Here is an 18502-nt window from a genome sequence, read left to right on the forward strand (position 1 = left end):
GTTCCTCCTTCTTCTACTTCAAATCTCATTTCACAAAGGGTTTGCTAATATACCATCTTCTAATTATTAATATTAACAATCATTTATATCTTAAACATTTTATCCATTTCAATTGAATATCATGCCTTTGTGGGAACACTTATGCTTTCCACGATTATTACCCCCCATCACAATCTTAAATCATATTTCATTACAGTACTCCCTTTTTCTTAAAAAAATTTCACTTGTTTATGTTAAATATTTTATCACATTTTAAACTACATATTATTTCTAATTTTCTATAATTACTTCTAAATACAGATATAAAAATGCAATCTTATGTACCTTTCTAGAATCCCATTAACAATAAGACTTATCCATTATCTCTGAAAAACTTTTGCTTCTTAATATCTTGCTCCCCACCATTAAGGCTTCTCATCCCTTCCTTTCTCCCTTGCTTCTTCTTCTCCTTGTCCTCTTTAACCCTTGTCTCCCCACCTCCCTTTTATTCTGCTTTCCCCCTTTCTGTTGTTTCTTAACATAATGTCCCTTTTTCACCTTATTCTTCTCTTTTTGGGCTGTTTTTCCAGATCTTAAAGACCTCCGCTTTTTCCCTTCTCCAATCAAAGTCCTTTTCTCATCAAAGATGGCTTCTTCTTCTTCTTTGTCCCCATTATCCTCATTCTGCTTCACATAAATATAAACCGCCATTTCTAAGTATTGGAAAATAGTGCCAAGTCCATCTTCCCTCCTTGTTTTTCTCTTTCAAATTTTTGATATATAAGTTCCAATTCATCCATAGATGATGCCATTGTGTAGAGAAAAGTTTTTCCAAACAACCACCCAGATGATTTAATCAGAAGTAATTTCCAAAGGTTCCAAAATCACCAAACAATCCAAACAGACTGTTTCTTTTAGATACCTTCTTCTTCTTGACTTTCTCTTTCTGGGGTTAAAGTAATCACAAATCCTTTTCAAATATATTTTTGGAAGTTTTTAAACTCTTTGCAACTCTAGGCAATCTTCTCCTTATTTTCAAATTTGCCCCTCCCCCCCCCCCCCCCCCCCTTCCAACTAAATGTCCATTTTCCCAGAATCAGATTAAAAAGATTTTCACTCTCTTTATCTTCCACTCACAGCCAATCTGGTCTGTCTGGACATTTATCACATTTGCAAACAAAATTCGGGGATAGCTGCAACTATGGATCATACTTAGTTTCTAAGGAAGTTAGAGACCATCTGCAGGTTTCAGAGATATTCTTGGAAATATAACTCATCTCAGAAGCTGATGCTTTGCCTATAATCTGCTAGTTTCTTAGTATTTATTTCTTTTATAAATTTAAGAAAAGATAAAACAACATTAAATTAGATTAGAATCTGACCCACAACACGTGAAATTGATAAGGGAAATATCATGGGCACCTTGTTGCTCTTACTCTCTGTCTCAACATTCCATTTTTCTTTCTCTTCTTTCATTTCATTCCCCCTTCCCCCTCTCCAAGCCTTTCAATGCCACTCGAGTGAATGCAGCTGACATTGAAAACAGAGTGGAAATGCTCAAAAGGAGGAGTCAAGCAGAAGAGGCAAACAAAGGTGGTTTCTGGGAGGAATTTGATGTGAGTAGAGTTTTCTGCAGTGAACTATTCTTTGTCTTTTAGCCTTGGGATTCAATGCTGCAATCCAAAGGTTCATACACCATTTCTGGACCCCCTAGGAGCCCCAGTGAAGATGGCTGTAGGTAGCTGTAATTCACCAACACCTGAAAGCCAAAATTTCCTTACCCGCAATACAGTTGTAGAAAAAATTAGGACTCAGACCAAGGATGTCTCAAGCAGAAATTCATTTCCTTATCATAGAAAGCATAATTCCCCATACTTTCCTGATGTGAGGTGGCCTTAGCCAACGGGGACGTAATCAATAGTGATATAGCAATTGTGAAATACAATACATCCATTAATTGAACAATTTTAATATTTGAAGATTTATTTTTTCCCATCTCTTTTTTAAATATAGATGTGCCTCTTTTCTTTAGCTGTCAGCTACATCTGCACTACTAAAACTTCTCATCATTTCTTCCTTCAGAGCCTACAGAAACAAGAAACGAAGAATTTGTATGATCGACACGAGGGTCAAAGACCAGAAAATAAGAGCAAGAACCGTTATAAGAATATCTTGCCCTGTGAGTTTGGTGTTCAACCTTGCTTAGCCTATGCATGTAATACAATCAGATAACTGAGGTGTTATCTGATTGTATTACATGCATGTAAATACTCTTCCTCCTGCAGTTGAAATATTACAACTGTATCTCTGTTTTTCAAAACAAACAATTCCATAAAAATACACAGTCAGCACAGAAGCAAAAGTCTGGCTTATTGCATGCTGAACAACCTTTTATAGATATAACAGATAATCAGAGTTGAAAGGGACCTTATAGGTCATCTAGTCCAACCCCCCCCAAGCGGGAGACCCTACACCATTTCTGACAAATGGCAGTCCAATCTCTTCTTGAACGTCTCAACTGATGGTGCTCCCACAACTTCCGAGGGCAAGCTGTTCCATTGGTTGATTGTTCTCACTGACAGAAAGTTTCTCCTTGTTTCCAGGTTAAATCTCTCCTTGTTCAGTTTCCATCCATTATTCCTTGTCTGGCCTACAGGCACTTTAGAAAATAGCTTGACCCCTTCCTCTCTGTGGCAGACCCTCAAATATTGGAAGACCACTATCATGTCTCCCCTGGTCCTTCTCTTCACTAGACTAGCCAAGCCCAGTTCCTGTAACCGTTCTTCATATGTTTTAGCCTCCAGTCCTCCAATCATCCTGGTTGCTCTTCTCTGTACTTTTTCTAGAGTCTCAACATCTTTTTTATAATGATGTGACCAAAACTGGTGCAGTACTCTAGGTGTGGTCTTATTAAGGCTTTATAGAGTGGTATTAGTACCTCACTTGATCTTGATTGTATCCCTCTGTTATTGCAACTTAGGATTTCATTAGCTTTTTTGGCTGCTGCTGCACACTGCTGGCTCATATTTAGCTGGTTGTCCACTAAGACTCCAAGATCCCTCTCACAGTTACTGCAATTGAGCCTGGTTTCACCCAGTCTATATGTGTACTTTTGGTTTTTCTGGCCTAAGTGTAGGACTTTACTTTTCTCTACACTGAATTTCATTCTGTTAGATACGGCCCAGTGTTGTAGTCTGTCAAGATCCATCTGTATCTTGAGCCTATCTTCTTGGGTATTAGCTATTCCTGCCAGCTTAGTATCATCTCCAAATTTGATAAGTTCACCTTTATTCCCTCATCTAAGTTGTTAATGAAGATATTGAAGAGTACTGGGCCTAAGACAGAACTTTGTGGCACCCCACTGCTTTATATTATATATTGCCTTATGAACTAGCTTTTCTATCTATGATTTCTGATGGATAGTCAAATTAATTTTCTTCCAGCTTGGATGCCCAAGCATTCAAAGGAAAACCTTTTCAGTTTAAGCAACTTTGGGTAATTAGCAAAATTATTTAATCTTTTTTATAAAATTTGACTTGAGAATGAAAAAATGCTGCAAAGCAGAATAAAATAATATAAAACTGGCAAATGCTTTTAAACAATTAAATCTATCTATCTATCTATCTATCTGTCGTGTCCGTCGCGGGAAGGAAGCTCAGAGTCAGTGACTTGGTTTCAGCTCTTTATTGGCTCTGGATACAGCTTAAGCTTGGAGAGGAAAACGGCGGCTTTTATTTCCGAGCCGCGTCGGCGGTTAATGGCACCGCTGAATCTCCCGCGATTAGTTTCCACCAATCGCGGGATTCGCAACGGGCCAATCAGTGCGGCTCGCCGACCAATCCGGTCGCCGCGCGCTTTAGCCAATCGCGACGCGGGCTACGAGTATGTAAATTGACTGTACAGAACACCCCTCCCTCTTGGTTCGGTCCCACGTAACGTAGTCCCGTAGGTAGGCGGGCTTCGCACTTGCCTATTTGACCTGCGCAGATTAGTTGTTGTTTGGCTCTCGGCCGGTTCGGTCGGGACTTCTGTTTCTCTTGGCCCTGTCGATGGAACCCCTGGAAGGTGTCGCTGGGCCTCTTGTTGCAGCTCCCTCCCGGTCTACCCGGGTTGGTCGAGCTGCGACTTTCGCCGCTCCTGCCTGGTCTTTCCGGGCTGGTTGAGCTGGCCTGGCTGTTCCTTCCTGGTGAGACTTCGGGCTGGCTGTTGACTGGTGAGTATTGCTGGTTATTTCCTATTTGATCCCCTGTATCTTCCCTCCCTCTTGGTTTGTGTTATCGGGGTCGCCTGTGTTTGGTTGCGTGTCGGTTGTGTTTTTTGTTCTTGATCTTATTTGATCGATGTGGCGTTTCCATGTTTGTCCGTCGGTTGTCTGTAGCTGGTAGGAGTGGGGTCCTGTCAGTTGGGTTATAGTTGCCGGTACCCATAGTGGGTCTCCGGTAAGGTTTTTTGCATAGACTGCGTCGCCTGGTGCAAAAACCCGGTGCTTGCTAGATGAGTCCGGGGTTTTTCCGGGTTGTATGTGGGGTGTAGTCTGTCGAGTGGTGACCTTAGTTTTCTCCCCATTAGTAATTCTGCCGGGCTTTTGTTTGTTGTTGTGTTTGGGGTGATATGTTGTATTAGGAGCATTTTATTTATTTTTTCTTGTATGTCCCGTGTTCGATCTTTTGGAGGGTTCTTTTGTAAATTGAACCATCCGTTCTGCCCTACCATTGGCCGCCGGATGCGCCGCCGCTGTCAGTGCGTGTCGTATGCCTCGCTCCGCTAGGAATCTTTCAATTCCAGCGAGGTGAACTGGGGTCCGTTGTCTGACACGATGACATCCGGGAGACCGTGGGTTGCGAAAAGTTTGTTTAAGACCTTGGTTACCGCATCTGTTGTGGTGGTCTTCATGTTGCTTACCTCCAGCCAGTTGGAGTAAGCATCCACCGTGACGAGGAATGTGTTCCCTTTGTGGGCCCGGCAAAATCTATATGGAGTCTCACCATGGTCCCCTGGGCGTTTCCCATTCTAATATTGGTGCTGCGGGGATTTGGTCTGGTTTCTTGGCAGCGCGAGCACTTGGCTACCCAGGCCTCGATCTCCTTGTCCATACCTGGCCACCAAGCATAGCTTCTGGCCAAAGCTTTAGTCCTCACAATCCCCGGGTGCCCTTCGTGTAATAATTGTAATACCTTCCCTTGCAGTTTTTCCGGTATGACCACCCTGTCCCCCATAGCAAACAACCTTTCTGTAGTGACAGTTCTGTTTGCCGGTTTCGGAATGTCCTGAATGCTTCATCGTTGTCTTTCTCTGGCCATCCCTTTTCTATCCAATGTAATACCCGCGCCAGACGCTTGTCTTTATTAGTCTCTCGGCAATGTCTGACGCGGTTTATGGGTAGGTCGGGCAATGTCTCTATGCTGAGGGTGGTCGCCGTGGGAGCTGGATCGTCGCCTAGGTCGGGAAGCGGCGAGCGGCTCAACGCGCCTGCATGGGAGATCGTCTTACCGGGTCTGTGTGTGAGCCGGTAGTCGTAGGCGGCGAGGAACTCAGACCACCTTGTCATCCTGGGGGATAGGATGTTCGGGGTGGCCTTGTTCCCCGCCAGGATGCCCAGCAGTGGCTTGTGGTCCGTGATGAGGGTGAATCGGTGGCCGAGAGGTACTCGTGGAACTTCTTTACTGCTGCGACGATAGCCAGTGCCTCCTTATCTAATTGGCTGTAGTTTCTTTCGGGTTTGCTGAGTGTTCTTGAAAAGAAAGCGATGGGTGCTTCTTTTCCGTCTGGGAGTGTATGGCTGAGGACGGCGCCGACGCCAAATGGTGAGGCGTCGCATGTGACGGCGATGGGTAGGGTCTCATTATACTGAATGAGAACGGCATCCGAGGTGAGCAGGTCTTTGGTATTCTTGAATGCTGTGTCCTCCCGTTTCCCCCAGGTCCATTTGGCCGTCCTGTCCAGGAGCCTATGCAAAGGCTCCGCCATGTCGCCTTTTGGGGCAAGAACACATTGTAAAAATTTAGCAGTCCCAGAAATGCCTGCAGCTCTGTTTTGTTCTTGGGTGTGGGGGCTTCCTTTATGGCTTTGACCTTGCTTCCGGTTGGGTGGATGCCATGTCGGTCTAGGAGGTACCCCAGGAACTCGACTTGCTCTGTGCATAGCTGGCATTTCTCTTTCTTCACCTTCAGCCCGGCCCCTTTGAATTTTACTAGCACCTCCCTTAGGCGACCCTCTAATTCCTCCTGGTTGGCTGCCGACACTAATACATCGTCAAAATAAGGGACCACCCCCTTGATTCCTCGCAGCAGCCTCTCCATGAGGCTCTGGAAAATTCCTGGGGCCACGCTGACTCCAAACTGGAGCCGGTTACAGCGAAACACTCCCCGGTGGGTGACTATAGTTTGCGCTTCGGCGGTTTCTTCATCGACCGGCAGTTGCTGATAGGCTTGCGCCAGGTCGAGCCAAAAGACCTTGCCCCCCAGCGAGTGTAATAGGTGTTGCACTACTGGGACGGGTAGGCGCTTTGTTGCAGTGCGCAATTGAGGGTGGCCTTATAGTCCCCGCAGATCCTTACGGACCCATCTGGCTTGACTGGGGTGACTATGGGGGTCTCCCACCGGGCGTGATCGATTGGCTGCAAAACCCCTGTTTGACGAGCTTGTCAATCTGCTCGTCTATTTTCTTCCGGAGTGCAAAAGGCACCCGCCTGGGTTTTAGGCGTATGGGGGCGATATTTGGGTCTAGGTTGAAAGAGATAGGGGGCCCTTTGTACTTGCCTAGAGTGCCGTCGAATACTTCTTGGAAATCCTCGCCAGTTGCTGCTCCCAGTCGGCCTCTGTGGTGTGATTTATTCCCGTGACCTCGATCCCGAGTGGCGCGAACCATTGGAGTCCCAAAAGGCTGGGTCGGTTCCGGTCCACGATAGTCAGGGGGAGTTTCATGGTGCGGTTTTTGAAAGTCACCTCGAACTGTCCGGTCCCAATGACGGGATGCGGTTCCCCTGATAGTCCTTGATGATCAGCTTCTGGTTCTCCAGTCCTCTTTTCTGGATATTTGGCACCAGTCGCTTGAGTTCTTTCCAGGCGACCATGGAGAGGTAGGATCCGGAGTCTACCTCCATCCGGCATGGCTCGCCTCGATGCTCACCTCCACGTAGACCTTCCGTGCATCAGTGGTTTCGGCATGGCCGATGGTGACCGTCTGGTGGGTTTCTTCTCTCTGACGGCCTTCCCCGCCCGCCGCCTCGGTTGTCTCGGCTCCAGCGGTTGTCGGCTTGGCGATCTCTGGCCCTCGGGGGTGTCGTCTTGTCCCCGGTTGCTTGGTTCTCGCCGGCGGGGCTGTGTGTCTTTCTGAGCCGGCAGACTCGGGCGATGTGGCCCTTCTTGTTGCAATGCCGGCAGATCGCGTCGATGAACCGGCATTCTGATCGAAGGTGATTTCCCCCACACCCGGCGCACTGGTTCCCCGACTTACGACCTCGTTGATCTCGCCGGTCCCGTCCTGTTTGTAGCCGGTGGACGTCTTCCTCCTCGTCCGTGGTCTCGGAGGCGGAGTCCAGGTCCCCGTGGTGTGTGGTGGTCTCTCGTCGGCTTGCCTCGGGGGTTTCAGTGCGGTCCCCGTTCTCTGCCCTCCGAAGTCTGGCTGCTGACTTCCGGGTGGCTTCGGCCGCGGAAGCTTCGGCCAGGGCGTCCCCGAGGTCGATGTTGCCTTTTGCCATCAGTCGACTTTTTAGTGCCTGATCCCGGAGGCCTAGGACCACGCGGTCTCGGAGGACGTCGTCCAGGTCCCGGAACTCGCACATCCCCCCAAGGTCCCGCAAGGCGGCTATGAAGTCGCTGATGCTCTCGTCCTGCCGCTGGTTCCGCCGATAGAACTCATCCCGCCGGATGAGGATGGGTACAGCGGGGCGTAGTGGTTCCGAAGGAGTGGCTTGAGATCGGCCCAGTCCATTTCCTTCACATCCTCGGGCTTCGCTAGGGCTTTGGCCATCTTAAACACCGCGGGCCCGCAGTGTGTGAGGAAAACAGCCCTTTTCTTTTGCCCGTTCGCATCCTTCAAATTGCTACTTTCGAGGAACATTAGGAATCTATCCGTGTACGATTCCCAGTCCTCGGTAGCTGGGTTGAAGGGTGCTGGTGGGGTCATGCTGGCCATCTCGTCGGTCTTTGTCTTCCTCGGGACACGTGCTCGGTGGTCAGTCGCTGGATCCCACCCTCGTTGCCAGTGTCGTGTCCGTCGCGGGAAGGAAGCTCAGAGTCAGTGACTTGGTTTCAGCTCTTTATTGGCTCTGGATACAGCTTAAGCTTGGAGAGGAAAACGGCGGCTTTTATTTCCGAGCCGCTCGGTCGGGTTAATGGCACCGCTGAATCTCCCGCGATTAGTTTCCACCAATCGCGGGGATTCGCAACGGCCAATCAGTGCGGCTCGCTCGACCAATCCGGTCGCCGCGCGCTTTAGCCAATCGCGACGCGGGGCTACGAGTATGTAAATTGACTGTACAGAACACTATCTATCTATCTATCTATATTAAATCTAAGACTATATATTAAAATCTAAAATAAACTAATGTTAAGATAAATGGGAGAAAGTAATGGAATGTGACTAAAACTAGAGAGGGAGGAGAAATAACACAATTCAAGCACTTTGAGTTTCTTCCATGGGGTTGGTGAGTAACCTATTTCTCATGAGAGTAACTCCTGCCAGTCTCTCCTTCCCAGGACTATGGTTCTCCAGTTTCCTCCCCACCTCTTCAGCTGTGAAGTCATCAGAGTCTTGTGGCTACAGTGGCTTTCTTTGGTATACCAGCTTTGTTTAACTGCTGTTCTTTTTGCTCACTGCTGAGTCAGGCCACAGGCTGCCTGCTGAGGGCTTTTTTTTCTATCCTCTCTCCTTCCCTGGATGGAGAAGGAAAGACACATTACCTCTGGTCTTTTCTACACGATGTTAGAATCTCCTTGAAATGAAAGAAGTAGAGGAACGGAATAACAAAATCTTGCATTCTAAGTGTTATTGAGGTCAGAGTATTTGCCAGTGCTATTTTGGAAATAAGAATTTCAGCACTGTGTTTTCAGATGCTTCAAATGGGTCATAGGACATAAAAGCTGTCTCCTGCCATTTGTATCTAAAAAATTTACTAAAGTCCCTTTCACAAACGGTGTGATTCTTCAGTGACATGTTGCTTGTCTGATGTTCCAGTTGACCACTCCAGAGTTATTCTTCAAGACAGAGATGTGAATGTGCCTGGATCAGATTATATCAATGCCAACTACATCAAGGTGAGGATTAGTTTACCCTATAATATCTGGAGAAAAGAAGGGATGGGAATTTATTTCTTGAGGTTTTTTAAATCTCATCTCTTTATTTCTTGGCAGAATGAACTGTTCAGTCCAGAGGAATGCAGTAAAACCTATATTGCCAGCCAAGGTTGCCTGGATGCCACCGTTAATGATTTCTGGCAGATGATATGGCAAGAAAATTCACGCATCATTGTGATGACCACTCGGGAAGTGGAAAAAGGACGGGTAAGTAAGTAGATAGATAGATAGATAGATAGATAGATAGATAGATAGATAGATAGATAGATATGGATGGATGTAGAGATAGAGAGATAGACAGAGAAAGAAAAGAGAGGGAGAGAGAGGGGGAGGGATGGAGGGAGGGTGGGAGATGTTGCTAATTTCCAAAAATATTAGCTCAGCATAAAGAATCTGTACTGATGAGAGAAATTCAGGGAGAAGACCAAGCAGGACAGAGATTTGCTTCATCATAATTCTTCCTTAACATTGAACTGGACTTCCACTAAAATCACTTTGGCTACCCCAAAAACGGCTTCAAGGTTGCACTTAAGGAGAAACCAGTAAACCTGTTTAACTGCTTTGAACAAAGATCTAAATTTAAATAAAGTTCCAATGGCGCTCTTTCAGTCCCTCTCCCTTACCTTTTTCTGGTTTCCTAATAGAATAAATGTGTCCCCTACTGGCCAGAAGTAGGAAGCAGCAAAGAGTACGGACCATATATTGTGGAAAATGTTGGAGATCGTGAGGCGATAGACTATAAACTCCGACAACTTCGGCTTTCACCAATCAATGATGTGAGTACCTGAAGACTTAGAGCATTTCCCTCACCCATCCAACTTTGACTTCAAACCGTGGTGGGAATTAACAAATGAAAAGGAGCATTATAATACTGTTTCCCCCCACAAGTTTGGTCTGCCATCCTTTGAGCTAGTCTGAATAGGAGTCCTTTTGATGATGATTTCACACAAAAGACCTTGGCTGAATGGACATCTCTTGATCTTCTTCCAGCCATTGATTGAAAGCATTCATTCTCAATGGTGTTTGGTATCTCAGTGCAAACTTTCCTAGAGGTTTGTTTCCTTCCTTCCTTCCTTCCCTCCCCCCACCCCCACCTGTTTGCAAGGGCCGAATATACTGACAGATATTTGCTAGGGTTTGGGTTATGGTGGATCCTAATGTAGACAGCAGCTCAGAAGAACGGAGACATAGCCCAGGAAGCTATACCCACATCCCTAATAGGTCATCTGGAAGAACTCTTAGCTACAGAGTTTTACAGATTAACAGAGTTGGAAGGGACCTTGTAGATCATCAAGTCCAACCGTCCACCCAAGCAGACCCTACACCATTTTTGACAGATGGCAGTCCAGTCTCTTCTTGAAAGTCTCAAATGATGAAACTCCCACAACTTCCAAAGGCAAGCTGATCCATTGGTTGGTTGTTCTCACCAGAGGTGGTATTCAGTAGGTTCTAATCAGTTCTGGAGAACCGGTAGCTGAAATTTTGAGTAGTTTGCAGAACCGGCAAATACCACCTCTGACTGGCTCTGCCCCCATCTATTCTCTGCCGCCCGAGTTCCAGCTGATTGGCTGGGTCTTTTTTTGTTGCCCTGCAAAGAAGAATGGAGCTGGAAAGCAGGTGTCAGATGGTGCTCCATTCGGAATTCAAGAAAGAAATACTTAGACTCCTTAGATTAGAGAAAAGATATCTTTTACTGAATATGAAGTAGCAACCATAGAATTCTGAATCTGAGAAATTAGGCGCGCAAATCACATATACAAAGTGATGGAAATGTTCCCACCCCCAATAGTTCAAATGATTCTTCCAATTAAAAGTTGTGAATATGATCATGTGGACATCTTCAGGTGGTGATGAGGCCTCTGTCCGTTGACCTTGGCATATTTTGATAAAGGTTTGCAGCTACGCAGAGAAAAGAAAGCTAAGCGAGAAATAGAAACCTAAACAGGAATTTATACTCCCCCCCTCCTCATTTTTACAACACTAGAATGTAGCACCTCCAGCTCGCTTCCCAGACTTTACCCCCTCCTCCCCCCGTTACTTATGGCAGCCAAAAGATGCAAAGCAATAGTAGAAGATCTGGAAGGCTAACAGCAGGTTAGTGGGGTGGGGAGGGAATGGGGATTTTGCAGTATCCTTCCCCTGCCACGCTCACCAAGCCATGATACGCCCAGCAAGCCACACCCGCAGAACCGGTAGTAAAAAAAATTTGAATCCCATCACTGGTTCTCACTGTCAGAAAATTTCTCCTTATTTCCAGGTTGAAGCTATATCAACAGAGGGATGAAAAGGCTTCATTTTGGGCAGAAGCAGCATCTCCTGGGAAGCCACCTTTTTCTCCTTAAACCCCAGTAGCAGAATTAGTTCGTCTATAGTGTAACATGGCATCCACTGCCATATCATATGCTGAGACGAATGTGAAAGGGAAGTCACTGCTGAGGAGAGAAATAATACTCCTATGTCTCATCTTTCTCCCAACCTTAGTAACTTTTCAGTAAAAAAGAACACCACCACAAAGGAAAAAAAAAACCTCTGCTCTGATGGGAGGCATAATTCCTTTCAGTCCAACTGGACAATGGAGTAGAACTCCAAGCAGCCTCACTGGGGCCAAGTGCCCTGCTTTTCCTCATTGGAGAATTATATTAAAGAGGAGAGAGAAGAGAACACGAAAATGTAAAGATCTAAAGAAAGCGTATCTTCTTCAGCCATTGCTGACTGAATCTGCTCATTTTGTGGGTTCTTTGGATGCATAAAGAAGCAGGTGGAAATCAAATGGGCAGGTTAACAAGAAGGTGTATGTAAGTGCAGAAACAGGCAATGCACAGATGGGGAGTTTTGCGTTTATCACCTTACAACTGGGCAAGACAATGTAATAGAGGGGTGACAGTTCAGTCTAGACCACATCCCCTCCAGCAGCTAACACCTAGAGAAGCAGGAAACAGCAGCAGAGGACTGTCCTCTAATGAAGGAGCCATTAAGAAGGAAACCTGCTGTATATAAAGAACCAGCAAACCCCACTCTCCCTCTCTCATTGATGATATTACCTACCCTGATAATGAAATATCTGCAAGAAAACAATAGTTTCAGGGAGCATCAAAAACTCAACACTTAATGAGCTGCATGGTATTCATGAAAGAGCTGCATGATACATGTGATGAAAGTCCTGTAACTATATTTTAAAAACGATTTAAATATTTTCCTTGAAAATAAGGAATATCATTTGAGGAAAATAGAAAACTATCATTTTAAAAGTCAGAAAAAAATGAAGCAAAATTGATCTGTGCATGCAAGTGAACAATACAAGGTAGCAGGGAAAAATATTATTTTTCCCTTGGTTCCACCTCCAGCTTAATGCAAGATCCATTTTTCAGTGTTACAAATCCCAGCTGGATGTTTAACATTTATTCCTCTTCCTAGCATCTTCTAGTGTTGTTTAAAAATCGAGCATGCTTCATTCAGAACACTTTGGAACAACTTCATCAAGATTGCAAGCACTGTCCTTTTGCAGGAATATTCTGCCAGAGTTTTGGGGAAAATGTATCTCAAGACACCCTTTTTTTATTTATTTTGCTCTTTGGCACTTTATTTGGTCCAAAGCTTTAACACAGAACCTGGTATAACATTTGAGATACAGTATTAGATGAACCCGTGGTTAATGGCAATAAATAAATCATTATTAAGCCCATGCATTGAGTCCAAATATACAAGGGCTGGAACATCTGTTCCTTAATGGGACTTTGGGCAGAGGAAGTCTTCTTTGTCCTCCTGAAGTTTCTGGCTGGCTGATTGGCAGGAAAAAAAAAAACTTGTCAATATCGGGAGCTTTCTGGGTGTGTTTTTTGGTTACACCGAAAGACCGAAGAGCAGGAACAGCACAGAATAGAAGAAAAAAAAAAAACAGACATAAGGGTGTGCTTTTGTATTCCCATATTAGGGTGAGGCTGTGAGAGACATCTGGCATTACCAGTTCCTGAGCTGGCCAGACCACGGAGTGCCCAGTGAACCTGGAGGAGTTCTCAACTTCCTAGATGAAATCAATCGGATGCAAGACGGTGTCCCAAGAGCTGGACCCATCGTAGTGCACTGCAGGTGAGTGATCTGCTGCTAATTGAGGGCATATTGTGAAATAGACCACAAAGAAAACTCTGCATGTTACTGGGAATTTTAATTTATCCAGCAAAACTGACCATGTTTTAAAGATTATCTTCTTTTTAAACGTTTTTAAAAAGAAGATAAGAATCATGACTTCTGATCTTTATAGCAGCTACAAGTATAATTATAAATTTACCTCTTTCTCTAAAACTACAACACATTCTTCTTTCTGTAATCTATCATGGCTAATCATCAAAATCATAAATGACACATTTATAACAGAGTTGCAAGGCACCTTGGAGGCCTTCTAGATCTAGACCAACCCCCTTCTCAAGCAGGAGACCCTATAACATTTCAGACAAATGGCTGTTCTTAAAAACCTCTAGTGATAGAACACTTAAACAACTTCTGGATGCAAGCTGTTCCAATGAGTTATTGTTCTCACTGTCAAGAAATTTCTCCTTAGTTCTAAGTTAGATCTCTCTTTGATAAGCTTCCATCAATTATTTCTTGTCTTGCCCCAAGGTGCTTTGGAGAATAGTTGAGGGCCTCCCTCCTCTCTGTGGCAGCCCCTCAAATATTTGAACACCGCTATCATGTCACCCCTAGTCCTTCTCTTCATTAGACTAGAAATACCTGGTTCCTGCAACCATTCATCATATGTTTTAGCCTCCAGTTTCCTAATCATTTTTGTTGCTCTTCTCTGCACTCTTTCTAGAGCCTCAACATATCATACAGTCTCAACATACAAGGGTGACCAAAACTTAATGCAGTATTCCAAATTTGATCTTCACATGATCTTGGTTCTGTCCCTCTGTTGATGCAGCCTAGGATTCTGTTGCCTTTCATTTCTTTTTCTGCTTTCCACAAAAAGTCTATAAGAAGGAGGTTCCATTAGTAATAAACATAGATATTGTTTTTTTCTCTTATCAAAGAAATCCATTAGGCCTCTCAGCAAGTTCCATCATCTTCAGCAACCATTCTTTCATTGTAAATTTTGCCAAATAACAAAAACAAATTCCCATTATTTTTTTCCCAACCATTTGTCCGTTAGACCAAAACAAAGCCCTCCAGTATGGTTTGTATCTTAATCTTTGAAATCGTGTACTGTAAATCAGCATGTTTATTTGAATCCCATATTTTCTAATCTTTTCCACCAAGTATGATAAAATGTCCTTTCTTGTTGTTTGCATTTCCAACATATATTTGAAGTGCTTTTATACATTCAATATGATATCTCTGGAGTCATAGCCCTATGGTACATCATCTTATAAAAATCCTCTTTAAGACTACAACATAATTAAATTTCAGTCCTTTTAACCACATATTTTCCCATTGCTCCATCTGTATATTATAACCCCAAATTTTAGTCCACTATCATATATTCTTTTACATTCTTCTTCTTTAATTCTTCTATTAATAAAAAAATTATACATTTTAGTAATTACATGTTCATCATTTGTACAATATTATATTTCAGACTCAGTCAAATCTTTTGTCTAGATTAGATTTTTCTAATAGCTGTAAATAAACCCATTGGAAACTATGTCCCTCTGCAACCTGTTTATTTTGAATACCTCTTGACAAATTTCTGGGAGCTTATAAATTAATCTATATATATAAAAGTGAAATGCCACTCACGCAGCATCACGAAACCTCCAGAACTGTAAAGCCTACAAACTTGAAATTTGGCACGTATGTTCCTCTTGGCTTCTAGGTGCTTGCTAAGAAAGGATTTTTCGAAATGACCATCAGATCATTAACATTTCTTTTTTAATATATATAATTTTTTTATTTTTATATTTTTTAAAAAACATCTCTTTCGGCGAACAGTGTGGTTCCAGATTATTACATTTCAATACAAACGTGACCATAGTTACATATTCATCTTTCTTATTCAATTTCATATCACATTATTACTTATTCTGTTTTCCTTGAAATATTCTCAAATATTAAATTCATTACACTTATTTTATCCAATTCCAGTTCGTATCTTAACTTATTTCATTTTTCTTAAAATATTCTCATATTTTACAATATTATCTAAGATTCTTATTTCATTTCTATATTCATTACACATATTGCTTTTATCTGTCACATTTGCAATTTTATCACATACTGTTATTTCATTCATTATTCAATAAATTTCATCCTTATTCTAATAATTCAAAAAGTTGTCCCCTTTAATTGTCAATTTGAGCTTGCCACCTATTTACCTTTCCTTCAATTTATTCCCTTTAATTCATAATTTACCATAGTATAGTTATTTTTTTAATTACCACATTCTACATTACTAACAATATTCTCCTAACTATTTCATATATATTTTAAGTCAGATTCCGCATGGTATTCTTTTTCTCAATTACCTTGTAAATCATCTATATATTCAAAAAATATTAATCTATTCAATTAATTGTAGAAACTGATATTAATCTTTCCATTACAATTCTCATACTTCATTTTAACTTTATTTATTGCTTTATTAAATATCAATTAATATTCTTATAATAAATTCCCATTTCCATATCTATTTCAATAAAATCTATATCCTGTTTAACAATAATCCTTAAAGAAAAAAAAGTCAGTTCCAAACTTATCTATTTTTAAATCCATATTCTTAATATAACACAACAAATTACCTTGCAGAATCTCCCTCCCTATTCTTCTTCTACCCATTGTCTGTCATCCTCCTGACTATATAATTTATTTTTATTCTTGTTTGCTTTCTGCCTCCCTTCATTTTCTGGTCCTTTCTCTTAATTTCCCTTTTTTCCTTTATTATTTCCCTCCATTTCTTATTACAATTATTTATTTTGCCCCCTTCCCTCTCTCGATCTTTCCTCTGTAATTCCCTCTTCTGCTGTTTCCTTTTCCTTTGTTTAGTTTTCCAAACAATTCCCCCTTTAATTATCACATCAAACCTCAAATTTTTAACTTTAATTCTTCCCCCCAACTCCATTTTAATGTTCGTTGTTCCACTTGTTTAAAGCTGGTTTCCTTTTTGTTTGACTCCACCCCCTCTGGTTCTCTTTCTTCTTCTTCAATCTAATTTTTGTAGTATAATACTGTACATTTCCATGCTTTCTTTCATCATTTCCTTCATACCTTGTAGTTCCAGTCTCATTTCCCCATATAATTTCCCATTTTGTATGCTTCTCCTTCCTCCCCTTTAATAGTAATATGCAATCCAAATGTCCAGTAGTTTATTTCAACCAGCGTCTTTGTTTCCAGGTTTCTTCTGTTAATTTCTTTTCCAACTTTTTCCCAAATCACCAAATAATCCAAGGCAATTTCTTCATGTGTCTTTTCCCCTTGTAGTATTCTAGTATTTTACTTTTCAGGGTTTTTATTTTACTATAGTGGAGTTCCTCTTATTTCCTTTTAAATTCCAATTTTAAAAAGACCAAGCACTTTTCAAAGAGTCACTGATTTTTTTTCCTGTACCATTAGGTGGCGCTCTCAGTTCTGTTTCCACATTCCACCCTTTCTTTTCCCTTTTCCCTTTTAAAACTTTAATTAATTCGCTAATTCCAGTTATTAGCTATTATTTCTTTTTAACACATTAAAATTCCAGCATTTACTTATGCCTATTTAGTGCCAAAAGTCCAATAATTATACAGTTTAATTATTTTCCTCTAAATTTTCCACCTCCAAATTAATTCTGGTCTCGTCGCAACATCAGCCGGAAGTCCCTTGTTGATATTCTGGAAGAAAGAGATTGAAATGGTCCTACCCTGCTCTTCAATTGACCCCAATGCCCTGGCTCTGCCCCAGGCTTTGGATTAGGGTGAATGGAGGATTTCTTGGAGGAATTGGTGCAAAGCTGATTGTGGTTGTTTTTCCTAGGAGAACCACAGATCTCTTCTTGGTTTATTGTTTTTTATATTCTGCATTACTGTTGTTTGCCACACAATTTTCAAGAAATTCTAATTAGTGTGATTAATAAATAAATACTTCTGAGGCTTTATTTGAAATGCTGCAGCAGTGTCTTGTTAGGGGATAAATCTAGTCATAATCCACCAAGTCTATTCTGTTCTCTCCACTCCTGTTAGTACCATTTGGACCACCAAGGCTTTGGCTTCTGTGCCCACTGGTTCAGTAGATTGGTGAATACGAGAGCCACTACTTTCTCTGTGGCAACCTTCTAGATTTGTTAGATTTTGGTGCCTATCTCTAAGAAAATATAAGACATTGTTTAAATTGTCTGTTCCTGAGTTAGTTCCATTTGTGCATCCTGCTCTCAAGAATGTCATTGTTGGCTCAGGTCTTGATAGTGCTTTTAATATGTTTACATAGATTTGGGCCAACCCCAGTACTGTTTGAAGAACAGTCATAAAGTGACATAAACATATTGAAATGTGCCTATTTTGTGCCTGGAATGCACTCTGATGCCCATAATCCCCATTTCTTCCTCTTTCCACAGTGCTGGGATTGGTCGCACTGGGACCATCATTGTCATTGATATGACTGTGGATATGATTTCCACCAAAGGTGAGACCAGTTTGGGTATCTGACCTTGGATATCTCTCTCTCTGTCTCTCTGTCTCTGTCTCTCTGTCTCCATCTCTTTCTCATTTCTCGCAGTCTCTGTCTCTGTCTCTCTCTCTCTCTCTTTGGGCTGGGAGTGTGCTGTCCCAGCCAGTCTATGGGAATTGGATAGTTACTTAGGAATCATGAGCTGTCCCCTAAAGGGAAGGCATCATGGTAAATGTAGTTAAAGGTATCCTGGGAAATGTAGTCCATGTCAAGTGGCCACATCTGTAAATCCGATTGGTCACTAATTTGACCCTCGCTGGGTTGGGAGAGTTTCCCTCACTTTTGCCTGAACTCCCTAACTCATGGCAGCTGCTTTCTATCGCTATGAGATGGGTTAGGAGATAACCATCTTTTACTACAAGGCAGATATACAAAGGACTGGTCATTAAAGAAGAACTTCATCACAAATGTGAGTTATGAGGATACCTGATGAACCAATAAATGTAATTTGTTGTGGATGTCTTGTTGAGTTATCTATCTGCATCTGTACAGCTTCAAATCCACCTCTATGCAGAAGGCAGAAAAGGGAGACATAGCAGGAAGGAGGTTGGCAGAGCATGTCAGGATGAAGCAGAGAAAGATCCTTAATTAGCTATGACAGG

General features: G+C 42.5%; 1 protein-coding gene across 1 annotated transcript in view; it reads left to right on the forward strand.

Annotated features, from left to right (window-relative positions):
* The window catches only part of PTPN6 (protein tyrosine phosphatase non-receptor type 6), a 35655-nt gene that overhangs the window by 14041 nt on the left and 3112 nt on the right, over positions 1-18502 (forward strand). The window contains exons 5-11 of the mRNA XM_087954207.1: positions 1349-1595; positions 2062-2158; positions 9157-9236; positions 9333-9482; positions 9920-10051; positions 13207-13361; positions 17788-17855. Of these exons, the coding sequence (XP_087810333.1) occupies positions 1349-1595; positions 2062-2158; positions 9157-9236; positions 9333-9482; positions 9920-10051; positions 13207-13361; positions 17788-17855 (929 nt within the window). The remainder of the gene's footprint in view (positions 1-1348; positions 1596-2061; positions 2159-9156; positions 9237-9332; positions 9483-9919; positions 10052-13206; positions 13362-17787; positions 17856-18502) is intronic.

This window comes from Notechis scutatus, chromosome 2 (genome assembly GCF_049901735.1).
Source record: "Notechis scutatus isolate UNSWTSFEM ecotype Mainland chromosome 2, rNotScu1.2, whole genome shotgun sequence".
Taxonomy (NCBI): domain Eukaryota; kingdom Metazoa; phylum Chordata; class Lepidosauria; order Squamata; family Elapidae; genus Notechis; species Notechis scutatus.